At 41.1% G+C, this 18912-nt stretch overlaps 1 protein-coding gene across 3 annotated transcripts in view; it reads right to left on the minus strand.

The window, feature by feature from the left end:
- grid2 (glutamate receptor, ionotropic, delta 2) overlaps positions 1-18912 on the minus strand; it is a 438522-nt gene that overhangs the window by 41671 nt on the left and 377939 nt on the right. For all 3 annotated transcript variants that reach the window (XR_004213070.1, XM_031856266.1, XM_031856267.1), the window contains exon 13: positions 13527-13722. Coding sequence is in view for 2 of the 3 variants with exons in the window: in XM_031856266.1 (XP_031712126.1) it covers positions 13527-13722 (196 nt within the window). In the remaining variant the exon portion in view is untranslated. The remainder of the gene's footprint in view (positions 1-13526; positions 13723-18912) is intronic.

The raw sequence follows: 18912 nt of genomic DNA on the forward strand, positions 1-18912 counted from the left end.
CCACATTGAGAGCCATTGAGAGGCAATCAAAAAGCTCCCAATCTCGTATTGTGCACCTTTAATGTAGTTTTCACACTTCGCTTTTCCTATCCCGGTCCCGGTAACTTGTTATTATGTTGGGGAAGTCGGTAACATCGACAATCAGCCTTTTCTCCATGTTGTAAGAAGTAGTCTACTTTAGTTTTGCAGTACTGTTTGTACTGTTGGTATTGTTTGTTGGCATGAGACAGCCTTTCTCAAGCTCCATCTCACACTCTCTCTACACCCAAACAAAGCCCTCCCCCATAATAGAAAATAGAAAATAGCTGTATAGATTAACTGCTGCCTCTGCACATAGGACAACACAAGGTGTTATTTTTCCACATTCCGTCAAATAGGTTTAACTTCTATATTCGAAATCCAACATCTAATATCTGTAAAATCTTTGAAGTGTGAAATGTATTCGTTTTCACTCAAAAACTTCTTTCTTTCTTTTTATTTCCTTGAGATGCTGTAATTCTCGATTCATTACATGGCTTTTCAACGACATGCAGCAACACAACATATTACAATGGTCATAAACTTCTTCTTTTTTGCATGACCATGCTGAGGCTGGCTGATGAGGCTGCATGGGTAAATAATGGGAAGTGTTGAGCAGTGTTACATCTTAAGACGAGTGAGAATGGATTGCAGATCTCATTACTGATTACTGCTCCCACGGGCATTGGGACTTTTTTGTTACTTTAGAGGAACATCTGAGTTTAACTTTTTCCTCCACTACCACTCTTTCCCTTGTACATCTGCCCCCATCTCTCTCTGAAAACCACTCTCCCTTCGGCTTCACTCCAAATCCTCTCTCCCTAGTTCTCCGGACTGTGATGCATGGCTGTCTGTGTTTTTTAAAAGTCCATTAGTTGCTGGCACTAGCCTGCCTCCTCTGCCACAGACAGAGATAAAGACGCAGAGCATGGCTGCCCAGCAAGCCGCATGAAAATGAGAGGACAGTGGAGCGAGATGGAGGGAGACGAGAGAAAGAGAAAGGGGAGGGTGGATTTGAAAACCCCTCGATATTGGCCAGACGCAGAAGAGTAAAAGGGGCAGAGAAGGGAATGAAGGAAGGGAAGGAGTAGGAAATGGGGATCATGATGAAAACAAAGAAGGACAAACAAAATAGAGTAGAGAGAAATAATGAAAAGAGACAAAATAACCATACATGCAACAGGAACAGAAAGAAGAGGGGGTAGAAAAGGGAAATGTTGAGAGAAAGAAGGCAGCAGATGTGAGAGATAGAGAAGGCTGAGGAAAGACAGAAGGAGAAGCTTTCCATTCTGAACGAGAGACAAAGGAAGGAGGAGGGAGGAAAGAATGAGAAATGGAATGGGCTGAAGGTGATGAGGATAAGAAAGTGTGGTCAATTGTAACCAGATATCCTGCCACCAAAACCATTTATATCATGTTTTCTGTTTCTTTTTTTAGAACCCTCCACCTCCTCCTTTGTCCCCCTAATTTATCTACAATCCAGTAATTGAACTCCCTCCTAAAAACAAAACACAAGGGAGTAACAGTGATTCATCTTCCGCTGTTCTTTTTCATCCTCTTTTATCTTGGAATTGAAAATGTTATCTAATGGTTGGCTTTAGGTCGCGGAGCTGGCTAGACATGACACAGACCAGGCAGATGAAAAATGTGCTGAAAAAGTTATTTTTCTCTCAGCAGGGGCATTTGGCCCTTTGATTAATACGTTGTCTGAGTTTAGCAACCTTGCTCTTTGGGTTTCTATTGGCCTAATTGCTTTTGTGCTCAACCTCCCCCCATGTTTCTCTCAGCCAATCTTTGAGAGCACTTTAATCTCCTGCAGGCCTAGAAGTGTTCCAATAATGCATCTCTGTATCTTGGACTTAAGATATAAAATAAACAATAAAAAAAATAATAATAATAATTAATAATAATTAATGATTCCATTCCCTTAAAACATTTTAATTATATGGCCAACAGCTGGTTTGGAAACGAGGTCTCCCACCAAATTTATGACTGTAAATATTGTAAAATCAATATCTCTTTGTTTCACAGGTAATGTGATTGCTTTTAGGTTTCCGTCTGCTTATTTCTTCTCAGCTAAATATGAGCCACCTGTTGGTGCAATTATTTTGTTGCAATAAATGACCATTCTTCTCTGGCTCGTTAAGGTGAGTTGTCTCGTTAAGGGTGTGAGTGATATCATTATAACCACGAAGCTCTTTATTGGAGGTCTATTATTAGGAAAAAGAAGTCGGAGTAATCAGAGTCAAATGAATGCTTTTAAATCATACAGAATGAGCAGTGAGCGGCATTATTTAACCCGACTCAACCTCAGCAAAAATAAAAAGTAAACTAAATTAAATTCACACACTGACATCACAAACCCAAGTAATATTAATGTACTGAGTTGTGTCTTTGTTTTCAAAGTTGTATTTGGTTGCAGTGGTTGTCAACTGGTGATCCGCGGCCCACATACCGCCCGCCAAAGCTTTCCATCCAGCCCGCAAAACTGCTGCAGGGGCAACCTGTTGAGCTCGCAGGATTGTCTATCTAAGCTTTGCTTATACTCGTGCGATGCACCGTGGTTCGGGCCTCCAAGACCATCACAAAGGCATTTCTGCTCAATGCACTGCTAAGCTGATTTTTTTAAGACCTCCTGTTTCCAAAGCATTTAGGAACGAGTTTGCCGACTTTTTAAAATCCTCAGACAGTAAACGGTAGTCCGAGCGGCCAAATATATATAACCTGTATTTAACTAGGAAGTCACATTGACATTAAAACCTCTTTTAGAAGTGAGACCTCGCCAAGACAGGGTCAAATAGCAGCATCCCCCCCGACACAAATGTAGTTGATTTCAACATTTTGAAGTCAGAGTTCATTTACAATCTCTAAAATAAGCCTTCGTGTATGAAAAAAACTAGCTCTGTTTCTTTAGAGTTTGTTTGAGTTACACAGCAATGAATAATAATTCAAGCAGGACAAGAGGAAATTGAAATAAGGCATTTTCAGTTCTCCTGTTTTGTTCAGCACCAGATCAAGTAATGCATGTGAAACAGGTTGGAAAGCTGAGGACTTTCTTTTGCCCTGTAAAGTTTAAAGCTTGTCCCTACTAAGCACAAGGAGAATTAAACCGTAAGATTGTTTGCTACAAGGGCAGCACATTTATGTGCACTGAGATGTTGCAACCATACTGTACTGTGTATATACTGTAAGGGTTCAAGCAAACTTAAACAAATTAGTTGTTGTATCAAGAGGCACTGGAAAACAAGGATTGCTTTTGTTAAGGAAATTTTAGATCTCCACTTCACTCCAAAAATGTACTCGGTAGAATGCTTTGCTAGGTGTGTCTGCATCGACTAATGTAATGTCTGATTAAATGAAGACAAACCACAATTGTGTAACCCCCTTCTAGACAGCAAGCAAATCAGACGAGTTTTTCACTCTCAGACAACATATAAGCTGTCACTTTAAGCTATACAGATATCTGCACTGGCTCTGTGCAGGCTTGCGTCTCAGCGGTGTCTCACATGCGTAATCGCAACCTGAAGTCCTTTTACGCAGAGCGCTGAACCACACAAACTCGCTGCTCATGCACACTACGCACTACTACCCCTTTCAGCCACGAACAGGCATCAGTGCTGGTGGAAAAAAATGTATCAGGAATACGACTGGATCAGCGTTTGCGGCTTACCTGGTATGCAAATCTGGACAGGAACAATATCTAATCCCTATAGCGAACACAACATTTCAAACTGAAGTAGTCGATTACTTGCGGCTCCTTTCTACCAGCCGGTTAAGAGGAGTAAGGAGTCAGCATTCAATGATAGTATAAAACAATAAAAGTCAATTAAGTTAGCTGTTTTAAAAGTGTGAACCACCTCAACCATTGGAGACCCTTCAATATAAATGAGGACAAAAAACAAATGGCTGATGGGTCCAGTAGTATGCAAGATTAGCCATGGACAGAGAGACACATGCACACACACTTGCACACAACCACATAATCTCCTATTAGGTGTTACGCCTGCATGATGCAAAACAGCTGCAGAAAAAGTTGGGGCATCAGGTGAAGGCAAAGGTTTGCAGGTGCAATGGAGACACCATCCTTTATTTTCTGAATTGTTTTATTCTTTACTATGGATTTTAATCCTTTCATATTGTCCTGAAACTACATTAGCTGAATTTACAAAAGTGTTTGGTTGATTTGGTCTGAATCCTTGTTACTAAGACAGTCCACTCCAACAACAGCAGTGGTCACTTTAACCTGGGTGCCTTGTGTGGTGGTCTCAGACAGACGCCAAGAGACGTGACCAGGCGTCGGTATTTAACGCCCTGAGAATGAAAACAAGGTGGACACCCCTATCTTAGTCCTGGGCTGTCTTAACTTAATGAAAAAAACAACAATTAGAATAGCTTTTGTATATGCCTTTCTAAATCTTTCCTTGCTTTCATGAAATCAATCTTGATGACAATAGCAGTATGTCCCTGAAGGAATATCTCATCCTCAAATCTTGATGATGATGATAAGCAAGTTCTCTGCAGAGAATGATAGCATTAAGAAACAATGATTAACAAACACAGACATGCCTTCTTATACAGTAGGATATGCGGGCTCACTCACACACACACACACACACAGTCAATTGTAAATGTAAAAGTGCTAACACACGCACACAAATGCAAACAAACAAATGCCTTCACAGACGCAATAGAGCTGCACATTAATTGCAGTCCTTATCCGCTAACTTTCATCGATTTCCTTGTTAGGTGCCGTAATTATTATAGACGCAAGGAAAAAAGCAATAGAGAAAAACCGATATTGAGAGGCAGAGAGAGGGCAAGAGAAGAAGAGAGAAAAAGGAAAAGGGAGTGAAAAACAACTAAATTGAGAGTAAGACGATTGTGTGGGTGTCAGATGGATTCTTGAGTTGTGGCAGGCAGAGGCAAGACGAGAAGATAAATAAGCAATTAAGCTTCATCATTACATATGGAACGATCAGAAAGTATAGATAGACCGAAATAGATTCATGTCTTTCTGCTGTTATTAAAGAAAACAGTTATTTCTGACTTCCCTCCTTTCTCTCCCTCTTGTCTCTTGACACCAGCCCGATTCCTCACCTCTCTCGTAAACATGCCAGATTTTGAATCACCACAATTGGCAAGGGTGGTTTCTATCAATGTGCATTTCCATTCTTTACATCTAGCTTATATCATTCCCTTATTACTAAAGTCGCTTTCAATCGTTACCATCTCCTTTCTTTAATATGTAGAGTACATTTCCCCCCAATTTCCTTCTCCTCTATTCCTCTTTTCATCTGCTCTCCCTGAATCTGAGTCTGAGTCACAGAAACACTGTCATCACACAGGCAGAGAATTGTAACAGCAGGAAAATATGTTTGCTGTTTGGGCTTGTTGTGTTGAATTCTAATGAGCTATCAGACTCTGCAGGAGGAGAGCTTTCTCTTTTCCCTGTCAGGGTGATTTGCACTACTAGAAAAAGGAAAATGAGAAAAAAAAGGCATTTTCTGGTCTTAGCAGAAGCTGGGTTATTACAGAGGATATTGCAGCAGTCATACCCAGGCACAGTGACAGATATATATCAAGTCAGCTTATGCCTCTGCAGGGATTTCATTCAAATCTAATACAATACATGACAAACACATAAAATATGACATTGTTATGATTATTTTTAAATCTAATGAAATGCGTCTTGCCTCAGCTGTTCGGTAACTGCACCATGCCATTACACAAATAATACCACAAGCACCAGTGCTGACTTTAAAAGAACAAAACCAAAAACACACAAGAGGAGGAAGGAGGAAATGATGGCGGGGAGTTAAAGGAAAGACGAGAGGAAGCACAGGAAGGATATTGTATGTTAGCGGGCTTGCTACATAACTTCAGGCCACCCGGAGACCTAAAAGCTTTGTTCATGAAAAGTCAACCTCGCTTTCTCTCAAACAGAGAGGGAGAGAAATCACAAACACTGAGATCTGTCACCCGAACACAGCTGGGCCACCCTGCTCGGTAACCTTGGCAACTCCCTGACCAATGGCTGGTTGGCAGGAGGTCCTTAAAGGACCGTGACACTGACACAAACACACGCGCCACTGCCTACAGATCTCTTGCTGACTGTGCTGTGAGAGGGTAAGCAGGTGTTGGAGAGGCCTCTCTAAGTTGAGAGCACACACCGACACATGCGCGCACACACACACACGCAACAAGCAACACCTCTCCCCGTTCACCATTGCTTGCTAATGGACAGAGTCGAAATCTTTAGACCCATCTACATGAATTTACGTGTTGGTTTTTTTTTCCATTAAGGAAAAGGGAGAATGGGGAGATAACAGCTGGAGGGAAAAGCGAGATGGAGTAGACGGAGAGAGGGAGGGAGAGGAGTAAGACAGACGATGAAGAGGCCTGTGGTCGCTCACCGTCACTCTCCAGTGCCGTCTTCACAAAGCTTACTCTCTCTCTCGCCGTTATGTTTACATTCTAACCATCGCTCCTACAATTCATCTCTCCCTCCAGCACTTATGTCATTATTCTCACCAGCCTTTCCTATTACTCTTCCTACTTTTCCTTGTTCCTCTATCTGCCTCCCTTTATCACCATCACTACTTCCTGTATTAGTCATTCTTCTCCTTCCTTCTGCCCGTCCATCCATCCACGTTTCACCCATTCTTTTTGTTTCTTCTATTTTTCTCTCTCATCCTGCCTCTTATGTCAAAATAATAATTTAAGCTACAAGTAATTAAGTTTTACTGTGAGTGGAAATATGACCCGGGCCACTTAACGCATCATTGTCAGTGAAGGAGAGGGCCTCATTTGTAGTCAAACAAATCCTGCCCCTCTCTCCGTCTCTCCAAATCCTCTCTCTCATGTTTGATTGAGTGTTTTTTTTCTCTATGATGGCTTTTAGCCCAACTGATTAATGCGCCCAACACTCCATTAAAGCAATAGGAAAATAAAGAATTTATGTATTAATAAAACATGGTGTTAAAATCCACCCACCTCCTCCGTCTCTGCGCTTGTTCTCGTTAATCTCCGCTATTTCTTCAATCCCTTCCCTCAACCCTCTTTTCCTACATTTTGACTCGGTCCCTGTGTCTCCATCTATCCCTCCATCGTTCCCTCTCCTTGCTATTCTTTCTTTTCCTTTCTCATCTACCTCCGTCTCCAGTCCTTTTTTAGTCCCTCGCTCCTCCCTCATCTCTCACTTTCCACCTTCCTAAATCTCCCAATTCCTCCCCGCTCCCCTAGCACCCATACGCCATCCACATCATCTTCCGCACCTCCCTTCATCTCTCTCTACTCTGTCTCAATCATCCTCTGGAGTGCTGTGACGGCCTCATCCGGGGCTGAAGGATCAAAACAGGCCTTGGTTGATTTACCATCAGCTCTATCCTTGCGGAGAGCTCTATCTTAGGAATCAGCCTTCATCGTCATCACTGAAGTCATTATGGTAAATTGGTGAAAGCTTATAGGCTTGCATTATACAGCACCTTACTTTCAGTAATGAGATATATGTACCAGATGTGAAGAAATGATGGTATATTTTATCATAATTTCTGGAGACATTATGCTAAATGGGCAGATGTTGAGTGATGGGCTTGTTCCAGAAAGGAGTTAAGCATATGTGTGAGAAGTGAATTCATTTTCCATCATCGATAATGTTTTCAGTAAACCTCCAGCGGCCAGAAAAGTTAAATCCATTTGACAGAAGGGTTATAAGTTAAAAAAGTAGCACAAGCACATGCCTAAAGGATATATAAATTGAATTTCTGGGATAATACAACATGCATAAACACTGTGTGCTTCTGTTGATTGGTGCGGCCTTATCAGCTGAACCAAAACAAATTTGAAATTCAAATACTTTTGTTCGGAAAAAGGAGTTCTGCAAATGACAGCAGAAATGCAAAAGTGCTTCAGCTGAGGCGAATGTCCTCCATACAGTATAATCTGTATATGTACATATGTATGAGGCATTTAAGATCACACTCACTGTTCACCACACGCCAGCCTGCCCTCTCTTCCTCGTCCTGTTTCTCAGCCTTGATTGGCTGTTACATGCACGTGGGAAATTCTGAATTTCAAGAAATGTTCAAAGCTGATCAGTTCAGGGTAAGGTTGGAAGGATAGTACATTCACTAACATATCTACCTGTCAAAGTATTATTAGACTTTGTTAATGAACTGGACCTTCACCAATTTTTTTGTTACTTCTGCCCTTGATTTGAGTAAACATTGCAGTAAACGTTTCAATACAGTATTTTTCTTTTTGAGACGCTGCCATCAATATGAGACTTGAGGGGTGATGATAAAATATAGTGCAAGGACATGTGGGAGAAAACGCATTTTCTAAAGTGGATCCTGCAGCAGAAAGTCGTACAGACAGAAAATCACTCAAACTGGCAATCCACTCAACTCTAAAATCACTCAGCAGTCATTAGAGAGTCTTGAGGCCTGACAGAGTAGCTGTCATAGATTCACACAGGGACACTTACATCAGCTGAGTCAGGTGTGTGTTTCAGCACAAACATGTATGTGCCTGAGCATGCAAATGTAAAGGTTTTAGCGGTTGTTTCAGATTAAGCGTGTGTGTGTGCATGCCACGCTTGTATATATGCATGCCTGCGCTATAGTGAGAATATAGTCTTCTGTGTTAACGGCTGGAATTAAAGCCAGAAAAAAAAAAATCATCATGTGATCACCGATTTAATATTATGGAACACAGCTATGGACATGTAACAAAAACATGAACAGCACATACATACTGCACAGAAAAAAACAAACAGTGTGCCAGCACTGGATGTTGCAGACCTGGCTGGTTGTTTAACAATTTATATTCAAATGTATTTTTTAGCTGAGGGAGTTACCATGTTCTACTCTTACTATTACTTTCCCTTTTTATGACAGAAGATATGACACTTCATTTTATCAGTAATTTACAGGCTGCAGTCCAGGGGGGTGCAGAGGTAAAGTAATTAAGAGGGTAAGTAATTGATACTACATTTTAGTTATTACTTTTACAAGTTAGCACAACGGTCAAATGCTGAGCTGTCAGGAGCTCCTGAGCTAAAGGGCTTGCTTAACGTCACACACACACACACACACACAGAGAAAAAAAATACTCCCCCCCTCCCTCTAGAGACCATGCAAGAATAAATCTAGACGATCACAGCTGAGTAACGCAATGCCTTAAATGAAGACGTTGTTATATCAAACAGTGACCCACAGCGTGCCCAGCATCTTTGACATATATGCGACACTGAGTTAATGAGATATCAAGTCTGAGGTGCAACACCTCAGTTTATTAAACGTCTTGATCATTGACTGAAATGGGAGAGACGCATACACATGTGACAAGCTTCACCCTGCAGCTGGCTTTGCGTGTGCATGTGCGTATCACTGATTGGAAGGAGTGCACATGAGTAAATGTGTTGGTGTATAAAGCATGCTGCTTATGGACGTGCGCTGTGTTTGTGTGTGCCTGCTTCCACACGTCAGTGCATCTGCGTGTGTGTGCACGTGCATATTATATTTGTGTGTGAGTGATACCAGAGATAGCTCAGACACTGACCCGTTCTGACATTTAATATTGTTCTGGTGCTGGAGATCCAAACTGAAAAGCAAGAAAATCCACAGTGCACAGGAAACACCAGTGACAGAAAGGAGTAAGAGGTTTGTTGTGGAAGAGAAAAGGCCCCAAGAGAAAGAGCGAGAGAGGTAGAGCGGCATGAGGAAAAGGAGAGAGAGAGAAAATGCCACTGAAGGGAAAAAAATGTTTCAAGTTCTTAACCTCATCGGAATCAAATATAGCAAAGGGACGAGGTGGAAGAAGACAAACACATCCAAATAAATCAAATGGAGACAGAGCACAAAAGATGTCCGAGTCTGACCGACTCACGGGGTCTGTAATCACATCACGGCCTTCCAAATAGCCTCCAGCTTGAAATTACTATTCCAGGTATTGTGTTCACTGGCTTCCAAATATATTTGTCAGTATGAAAAGAAATCAGAACAAGTTGAAAGTTTTCACTGAAGGATTTTTAAGGTAATTGTCTCCTAGCTGTTAAGTGTTTTACAGGCTTAGTTTCTGAATCTCCTTTTAGCAGACCTTGTTGAGATCATTTACTGTAGCCTTTGACATGTCTTTTTTTCTTTATGTGACAAGCTCCAATGTAAAATTATATCTTAGCAATTTTCTCTGAAAGGACGTACTTAACATAGAGGAAGATAAAACCGTTTTTTCACTGAGTAAATTGAAGTCAAGTTTTCATTCATAGTACTGTGTTCAGGCATCATTAAATAGTACAATTTGAGTTTCAATGGAGGTTTAAACATGCGATCAACCATTCCAACAGTGTCACTGATGGTGCCACTGCAGCAGGAAGAAAAGATCCACTGGTGTTAATGCAGCTCTGAGAAGGGGACGGACATCAGTGTACCACTAGAGTGCAGCCTGTAGCCTTTAACGCAATGTAGAGGAATAAAAAACAGACAGAGACAGAGGGTGCAGAGAGGAAGAATAGAAAGAGAGGTGGAAAAGGAAAGAGAAGAAATATAGAGAGGGTGGTAAAATTCGAGGGGAAAACAAGAAGAGTGTCAGAACATAGAAGGATAGTTGCGCAGAGGTTTTCAAATTTTCCGTGGTGCAGTGAGAGACATCAAATCCAGAGAGAGAATTTTAGAAGAAAGGGTCTGCCTCCTTCTTGCGGTCTCCGTCATTGCTGCTGTGCAGTGCTTGCTGCAACTCTGGAGGTGTCACCTCTGTCATGTAGAATTTATCCACGAAAACCAAACCCTCTCTTCATCGTGCTTACGACCAGCCCTTCATCTAGCTCCTGTCTCCTGTCACCCCTCCCTGCTCACACTCTGCTGCCATAGCAAAGCAACCTTATTTATATGAATTACCCATCACAGAACATTCAGTGTCAGTAGCTATAAGAACCATCCACCCTTAAAGCTGCACTTGGCAACATTACTAAACATATTTCTTGTCATATTTGCTCAAGTGAATTACATATTAATCATACAATTCTGCCAGGCTTACTTGTGTGTAATAGGTTGATAAACCAAGGTGACATTTGCACCAAATCCTCCTTTAAAGCTGTGGATGAGGTGATGCAATCTCCAGATCATCCCCTATTTGGTCTGACGCTGCAATGGCCACGCTTGTCAACAAGCAAACAGGTGCTATAAATTTCCAAGCATGATGTCTGTCAGTGTCTCTGGCCATGCACTTATTGTGAGCATCACACAGACTCTGTCAGCTCTCTCAGCTCCACCTCACGCTGGAGGCTCGGCTGATCACCTGGAAATTGCTGTTGCTGTAGTGATACCACAGTCCACCTTTTAGCTGCTCTGTGGACGCTGTGATGTGGCACGGATGTGTACACAGGGTGGAACTGATTTTTGGAACCACTCCCTGTAGCCAATCAGTGGAAAAGTACATTGATTTCGTTGGCCTGGCATACTGTATCAACAGTGGTGGTAGATATCATTATAAAAAGAAACACACTGTTCTCTCATATATTGCAATGATGACATTTTTTGTTTGAACTCGCCAGCCTGTCCAGCAATGTCAACAAATAACACTGTGAGGACATTATCCCGCTGCTCTGCGATAGTGACCGAGCTCCATGCTCACCTCACTTTTGTATTCTTCAATATTGACGTGTCAAAGTTGCAATATTTTAGGATTTTTACATACTTAAAGCAATGTGACAGTTCAAATTGATTGAGAAATTGCCAGTATTTAAAACTCATGGATTCTCTTTTAGATGCAAGTTCAAAATTTCACTCTGTGTTGGTCACGAAAAAGTTCGTGAGCTCTGCATTAAAATGACAATTTCTGTAATATTATGACTTTTTATTAGTTGCATTCTATAAAAGAATAAAAAAAAGATGCCTGAATTGGTCTGCCAAACGTGTGTGTGTGAGTTATGAGAATGAATGTCTTCTGAATTTACACACACTCTGCTTAGCAATAAAAGTCTGACTTGTGCACGATCCTGGACACACTACTAATTAGTTATATGTGCTGAATAAACACCTCTGCCAATGAGCAACATATGTGAGTGAGTGTTAATAGCTGTGTGCTTATATGCTGTTATGTGCTGCATTTATCACATCATTTAAAAAATACCACCAGCCACTTTAATCAGTCCTCCCAACACTTCCAACGCCTCCGATGCTGGCTTCAGTTCAAGTCTAATATATTCTAGAAGGAGGAGGGATAAAGTGAGACCCTCACTACAGTAGAGAAGGGCGATGCAAACAGAAAGCGGGTTGCGTGCAAATGAGATGCAGCAGTCAGATATTTATGATGTTGGGTAATCACCGAGGGAATTAAGTATTTTACCATGTGCGCGTTGTCCGTGTATCGTTAACATCGTTTAGATAGATTTATCCCTTATCAACACAGACGACCCGGCTGAGCTGTATGAGCTGTATATCAAAACAGGAATGAGGCTGAGCTGCGTACAATGAGATATAATGTATACCAGAAGAATATCCAATTTCTATATATATATATATATATATATATATGTATATATATATAGTTTATTTTCTCCATGGGGAAATTTGACTTGGATTCTACAAAGCTGGACCTGTCAACACATATCGGCAACTAATTGTGCTGGGTGCTTCTATTGGAAGACACCTTATTGGTGTCTGTCCCTGGACAGATTGTAAAGCCCTCTGAGGCAAATTTGTGATTTATGATTTTGGGCCATACAAAATATATTGAATTGAATTACTGGTATCATTACATGTGAAAAGCAATGAGACATAATTTACTAGCTGCCTATGTTATTCAGTGACAACTGCACCTGCACCCAGCGTGCTGTCCCTTTGTCCCACGACTTGTTTTTATGATTGGTTTGGACATTTAGCATAAAGCTGGGCAGCAATGCTTTCAAGTGGAATTGCTCTCTGGGAGCATGGCAATTCTTGTGGTGTTATCAAACCACGAGATTCACCTGGTTTTCAGGGCAAATGTCACCTTTTATACCATCAAATATGTTCAAGCAAAGAAAACAGCAAATGTTGATAAGTTAGAATTCAAATTTGATCCCCTAACCCCTGCTGTATTCATTGCAGAAAAGAGGCTGAGTATGATTGTTTAACCGTAACTTGAATTACAATAGTATCTGAAAGATATGTAATACTGTTGATATTTAAAAACGCTAAATACAAGTTGGATTCAAAATAATATGAGTCATCGATGTGACAACCTCGGAGACTCGTTTTGCCACTCAGGTTGATTTTTACAATACAACCAAATGAAGTGTGTTGACAAGGTCAAATGTTGACAAATGATGGCTTGAATGAAAATTCTTTGCTCAGAGTAATGAATAATTGCTTTGATATTGCTGTCATACTGCACCTAGTCCCCCGTATGCAAAACACATCACTGTAGTCATTCGACTCCGATGATTGTTTTACTAACCACCGTGATTTTACACACGTCAACGGCGCTTTGTTTGGAAGTGACAACTAATTAAAACGGTAAAGACCTACCTTGCGGATGCCTTCTTTGGACTCCTCGACATTATTATCTCCTCCTCCGGTGCGGTTAATCATCCGCCACATCTGGGAGTACATGGGATCTCTCTCAAAGGGGTTCATAGATTTGGAGCGCACCTGGTCGTATACGGCAGAGTCCAACACTGTACCATAAGGCAAATCTGTCTGCTTGGATAAGTCCTGGAGGGACCTAGAGAGAGAGACAAGTTGTGACAAAGGTTAGAACTCACATTGTTTCCATCACTGAAAGCTCCATGCAGACTCTGCCTGAATGATCAGCACCACAGCACACATGGGGCTCAGTTCATCCACTGGGTGTTACTGTTGTGTTGATACTAGAGCCACCTTTTAGCTGTTCTTTGGTGGCTGTAGTAATGGATGTCGCAATGCCTCATTTTTAACAGCATGCCCACTGTGCAACAAGTTCCCACAATGCACTACACTGCTATCTCATCTGCTGCAAGGATGACGCTTTCTAACATGGCTTTGGACTGAACAGCCTGTCCGACAAATGAGAAGTTGATCCGTCTGTACTTTGTCGGCCCATGATAATGAGCCAAATCCAATATTACTGCATGCACACACATGACCTCACTTTTCTTTTCAAGTGGTGAAAAGAGTTGTTATTCACAGAGCTCCAAGGGTAATTGACCTGGATTAAATCTTTTACTGTGGCGCTTCTGGCTTGGCAGGCGTATGTTTGCATGAGGGGACGTGGTGAATGATCAAGCCTTTGTTACGTTCTTGGTAACTTCCCAGGGATAACTGACTATAACCTAGAGAGAAGCGGGCATCAGAGTATTCATGAAGTGGCCAGCTGCACTGTGGTCCACACTATCTCTTGCCTATAAGTGAATCTAAACTGTCCACGGGCCAACTGTGGGACTTGGCAGCAACATGTAATTGACATGGAATAAAAACAGAAAAATGGGAATTGGCAATGACCAACAAATGTGAGAAAAAATGAGGGTGGAAAGCTGTTATGACAGCATCACTCACTCAGTTCTCAGCACACCCACAAGAGGGGGAAACAATCGGAGCCACAATGTGCAACCAAGGGCTGAAACACTAACAAAAGTAAAATTATACATACAAAATAGTGACGGTGGAAGGTAGCTGTCAGCAAGCTAGTTGTGGCTATGCGTTTACAAACTACTGTAGTTAGCTAAGGCACTTGCAAACATAACACTGCATAGCTTTCTGATTTTATCTAAATCCCACTGTAACCCAGCATGCACGCTGTCAAAATGCTTAACTTAAAGAAATATAGTTAGCCTAAACTGACATTTGGACAAAATACTTGCTACACACGAAGGCATAGTGTCAGGATTCCATTCCACATTCTTCCTGCTGATGCCTCACATTTTATTGCCCGTATCCTCAGTTTTTCGGTTCGGCAGCTTATAAAAACTTAGTTCTGGGTTCTTTACCCTGTTGGTAGTGAATCCCACCACATAGCAGCTTTTAGGCATTTTACTGCTGTTTGTTCGCAGACGGGAATGACAAGGAGGCACCTTCACGCAAGATAAAGTCAACGGAGAGCGAAGAATTGTTTTCCCCTCTGATGTGGGTGGGACTTAACTGTGCTTTGTCTCTATATCAAGAAATAGGCAGGCAAAAATACAGAAGCAGAAATGAAAAAAACGAAAAAACACAAGTCAGTCTGTCTTGTTATTTTGTTCTTATTATTTCCCCCTTGTCCTTTCTCTCTCACTCTATCCCTCACCCATGAATCGACACCTCTGGGGGAATACACAAGCTAATTGCAATGCAACAGTGCTGGGGTTGCTTTTGAAATATTTTGGCCGCTGAGAAATGTAATGGAGAACCATTACAGGAACTAATTACTGTTTGTTTGTTAAATGGCTGCTACATACCACCCATGGATTTGAGAGACTTGAGAGGTTTGTGAAACAAAATATTTACACAGAAACGCTCAACATGTCCTGCTTCATGATGAACAGCAAATGTACAGTATACTTCATTAGTTCAGCTGTAATACACTGAAAAAAGCAGATTTGACAATTAGCACAAATATAGGTAGCTACTGGCGCATTATTATAAGGTTGCCCACCCAGACACACGCATATGAAATAACACATTCAGACATTTTATGGAAAGTCACAGCTCTTGCGGTTTCTCTCTCTCTCTCTGATGCCCTCCTCAACTATCTCTCTGACCCGCTCTGAAAAAAACCTTTGAAGATTTTAATGAACTTTGCCGGGAACATGAATCTTTTATTGCCGTCAATTAATCTTTGGCCTTAATAATCTCCCCTCCCCACCACTCCCCTGTGAATATGCACGCCTGTCAGCACACTCTTTGACCAGGATTCCCCCTTTGTGAATTGGTTTCACTGGGTAGTAACTCTGGGCTTGTTATTTAATGGTGTGAGCATGTGTGGGAGGGAGAGAGAGCGGGTGAAAAATGTCATGTCAGATGAGTTTAGATTTTATAGAGACAAAAAAAACGTCCAGATGAAAACGTGTTAATGGTGACTCAACCTCTGTAAATGCTGCCAAATTGGAAAACGAAAACACAATCTCAAACTTATAGGTGTTAATATTAGAGGAGACATATGTGCTGCAGGTCACAGAACAAATCAGCGCCTTTCCAAAAAGAAAAACAGTACCCAATGTTCATACTTTGATATCTCTAAAAATCAGAACATCCTGTACACTAGTTATAATTTTGTTGATTGAATATTGTTATAAAAAACAGCCCCTGCTAAAATGCACTTGCATGATGTTTACTTCATATGACTTAAAATATGAAGGGACATGGTCTCATTTAAAGAGGGGAAATTTGGAGAAGTGGACAAAAACAAGACAGCATAAGGGGGTGTTTGCCATAATTCATCTTTAATAAAACACTATGAAATGTCTGGATTTTAATTAAAAACAAAACACGGCCATTGGTTGCCTCCAAATGTATTACTCTGTGTTTAATAAATGGAAGTATGCATATATGAATTATGTGCTTAATAATCTTTTGGGTAATGTTTTGTGTGAATGGAATATGTGCATGTGTTGGCACACACTCGCTTTTCTGTCCTGTGGGTATGCTAGCTCATTTTGCAACCAATTATATTACCCCTAAGCAGCCCAATGAGCAAGTAAATGGAGTGAATGGCAGCTGAATGTATCCTGTGACAAATACTGTGTGTGTGTGTGTGTGTGTGTGTGTGTGTGTGCGTGCGTGTGTGTGTGTGTGTGTGTGTGAGAGTGAGAAAGAGAAGGGTAAGGTATTAATTTCATGTTAATTAGTGTAGTATGCATATTTGGTTATCTGGCCGTCTTCGTTGAAAGCTATTGATTTTACAATGCTCTAAGCAATGCTAATAAACTCTGTATATATATATATATATATATATATAATATGTTATTGTATTTTTTAAAGCAGTTTTTATTAAATCTTTATATTTAGCAGGAAAGACTTGGGTTGCTATGTCACTTCATGTGTTAGAAATAGGTTAAGAGGCAAATCATTCCATTTGCGGAGAGTCAAAGGATGGGCTTTAGTTTTATCAGAGGCCAAAAGACAAAGAGTATCTTGGCTCAGTTAGTCTGTTGGGAAATTCATTTTGGTAAAGGCACTAGAGCCTTGATCAGTTCATTAACTTTTTACAAATGGCTGTCGACACACTGCAGACATCTGAGCAACCTTGAACAACAAGCAATCTGCGCGGACAGAAGCCAAAACTCAAAGAGTTTTTCTTTTTCCCCAAACAATGAAAATAGCTAAACATGGTCTTCAGAGTAAGCGAGTTACATTTAAAGGCTGCTGACGTTATGTTTGTATATGTGTTATTTGTAAATATTGGAGGGGTTTGGGAGCTACAATTTTCTTAGCATAATATTAAAGTATTTTAGAGGCGATTATTATTTTCTATATGTTATTGTTGGTCAGGCTGAAGCAATGTCATTATGTGTTGCTATCTCTTCAGTAGATGTTTATGTTTACTACCCTACTGTTAAGACAGTAAATGTCATTATTACATTATTCTTATTCTATTATTCTGTACCATTGGAACAGTGCTGTTATATTCCCCTTCTCGCCAACAGAGGGTGAAGTGATAAAGCCCTTTAGAAAACATGCAGACTTCAAATAACCAAATGACTGCTGACCAAAGCACTATGCTGTTTCAGCTGACCATTGGGATGTAACAGACAATGCATGCATACATACAGAGCAGTAACTAGCCATTTTGATGTCCAGACACACACACACACACTCACACACACGCACAGACACACACAGCACACATAAGACCGAATTGCCTTTATTGGCATCATTAGCAACCATAACATATGACACCTGCTGTGTGGGATTGAGCCAGGAAAGGAGGCTTTTTATCCTCAAACACTCCATCCGTCTTTCAATTTTCCCATCCTGACCAATTCTTCCGCTCCATCTCACTCCTCTCTCAACGGGTGCCACCTGCTTTTCTCACATTTTTACCCCTCCAAAATCTATTTCTCATCTTAACTCATCACCACGGCCAAAACCCCTTCCTCTCTCTCCGTTTTCACACTTCCCTCCACTCTCGTTTTTTTTTCTAGCCTTCTCTTTGTTCCCTCCTAACCTCTCTGCCTCCCTCCTCTCTTCATGTCTTAATCCGTCTCATCTTTTCTTCCACCTAGCTCCTCTCTTTATTTCCACGTTATGAAGTTTTGTCTCTCCCTCTTTCCCTTTGTATGTGTCTTACTTGCTCCCTCTCTTTGCCACTCTTCACCGCCATCCCTGACTGTTTTCCTGAAGGATTCACACTGAAATTGAGGGAAAACATCCAAGCGTGAAATAGTCCAGTGAGGGTTCTGAATGCTCACTTGTTATTTCATTTCCAGGATGAAACAAGGGCATTAATACTTAAAAACCCTGCCTGTCCTGACTGCTCACTGGGACACGAAGATGAGCGATGCCTTCATCCTTCCTGGCCTTCTCTTCCTGTCTGTGCATTTGCTTGCTTGCTCTTTTCCATACTTAATTAATTCACTCTCTCAAACTCTTACTTACAAAACCATTTGCTCTCAATCCAATCTGCGTAATATGTTAATGAAGTATCCATCAGATAAAACTGCACGCTAATCACAACATCGCGATCCTCCTTTTTTCCCTCTCTCGGCTAACTCTCTTCATCTCTGCGTTGAAGTTTTGTTGTGCTTTGCAAGGACTCTAAGTCTGTTTTGGGTATCTTACCTCTCACCACTCACCCCACCACTCATCTTTGGAGACCCAGGGCCATGTGGCTGCTGCTGTTTAGATGGTAATTATGCCACTAATGACACCAGAAGAGTCAACACATTAAAGATAATGCATTAAAATTTATGGAAATCCTTAATTAGCTCAATGGATACCGAATGAGGCGGTAAACTGTGAG

Source organism: Anarrhichthys ocellatus, unplaced genomic scaffold (genome assembly GCF_004355925.1).
Source record: "Anarrhichthys ocellatus isolate YVR2014 unplaced genomic scaffold, GSC_Weel_1.0 scaffold17, whole genome shotgun sequence".
NCBI classification, from domain to species: Eukaryota; Metazoa; Chordata; class Actinopteri; order Perciformes; family Anarhichadidae; genus Anarrhichthys; species Anarrhichthys ocellatus.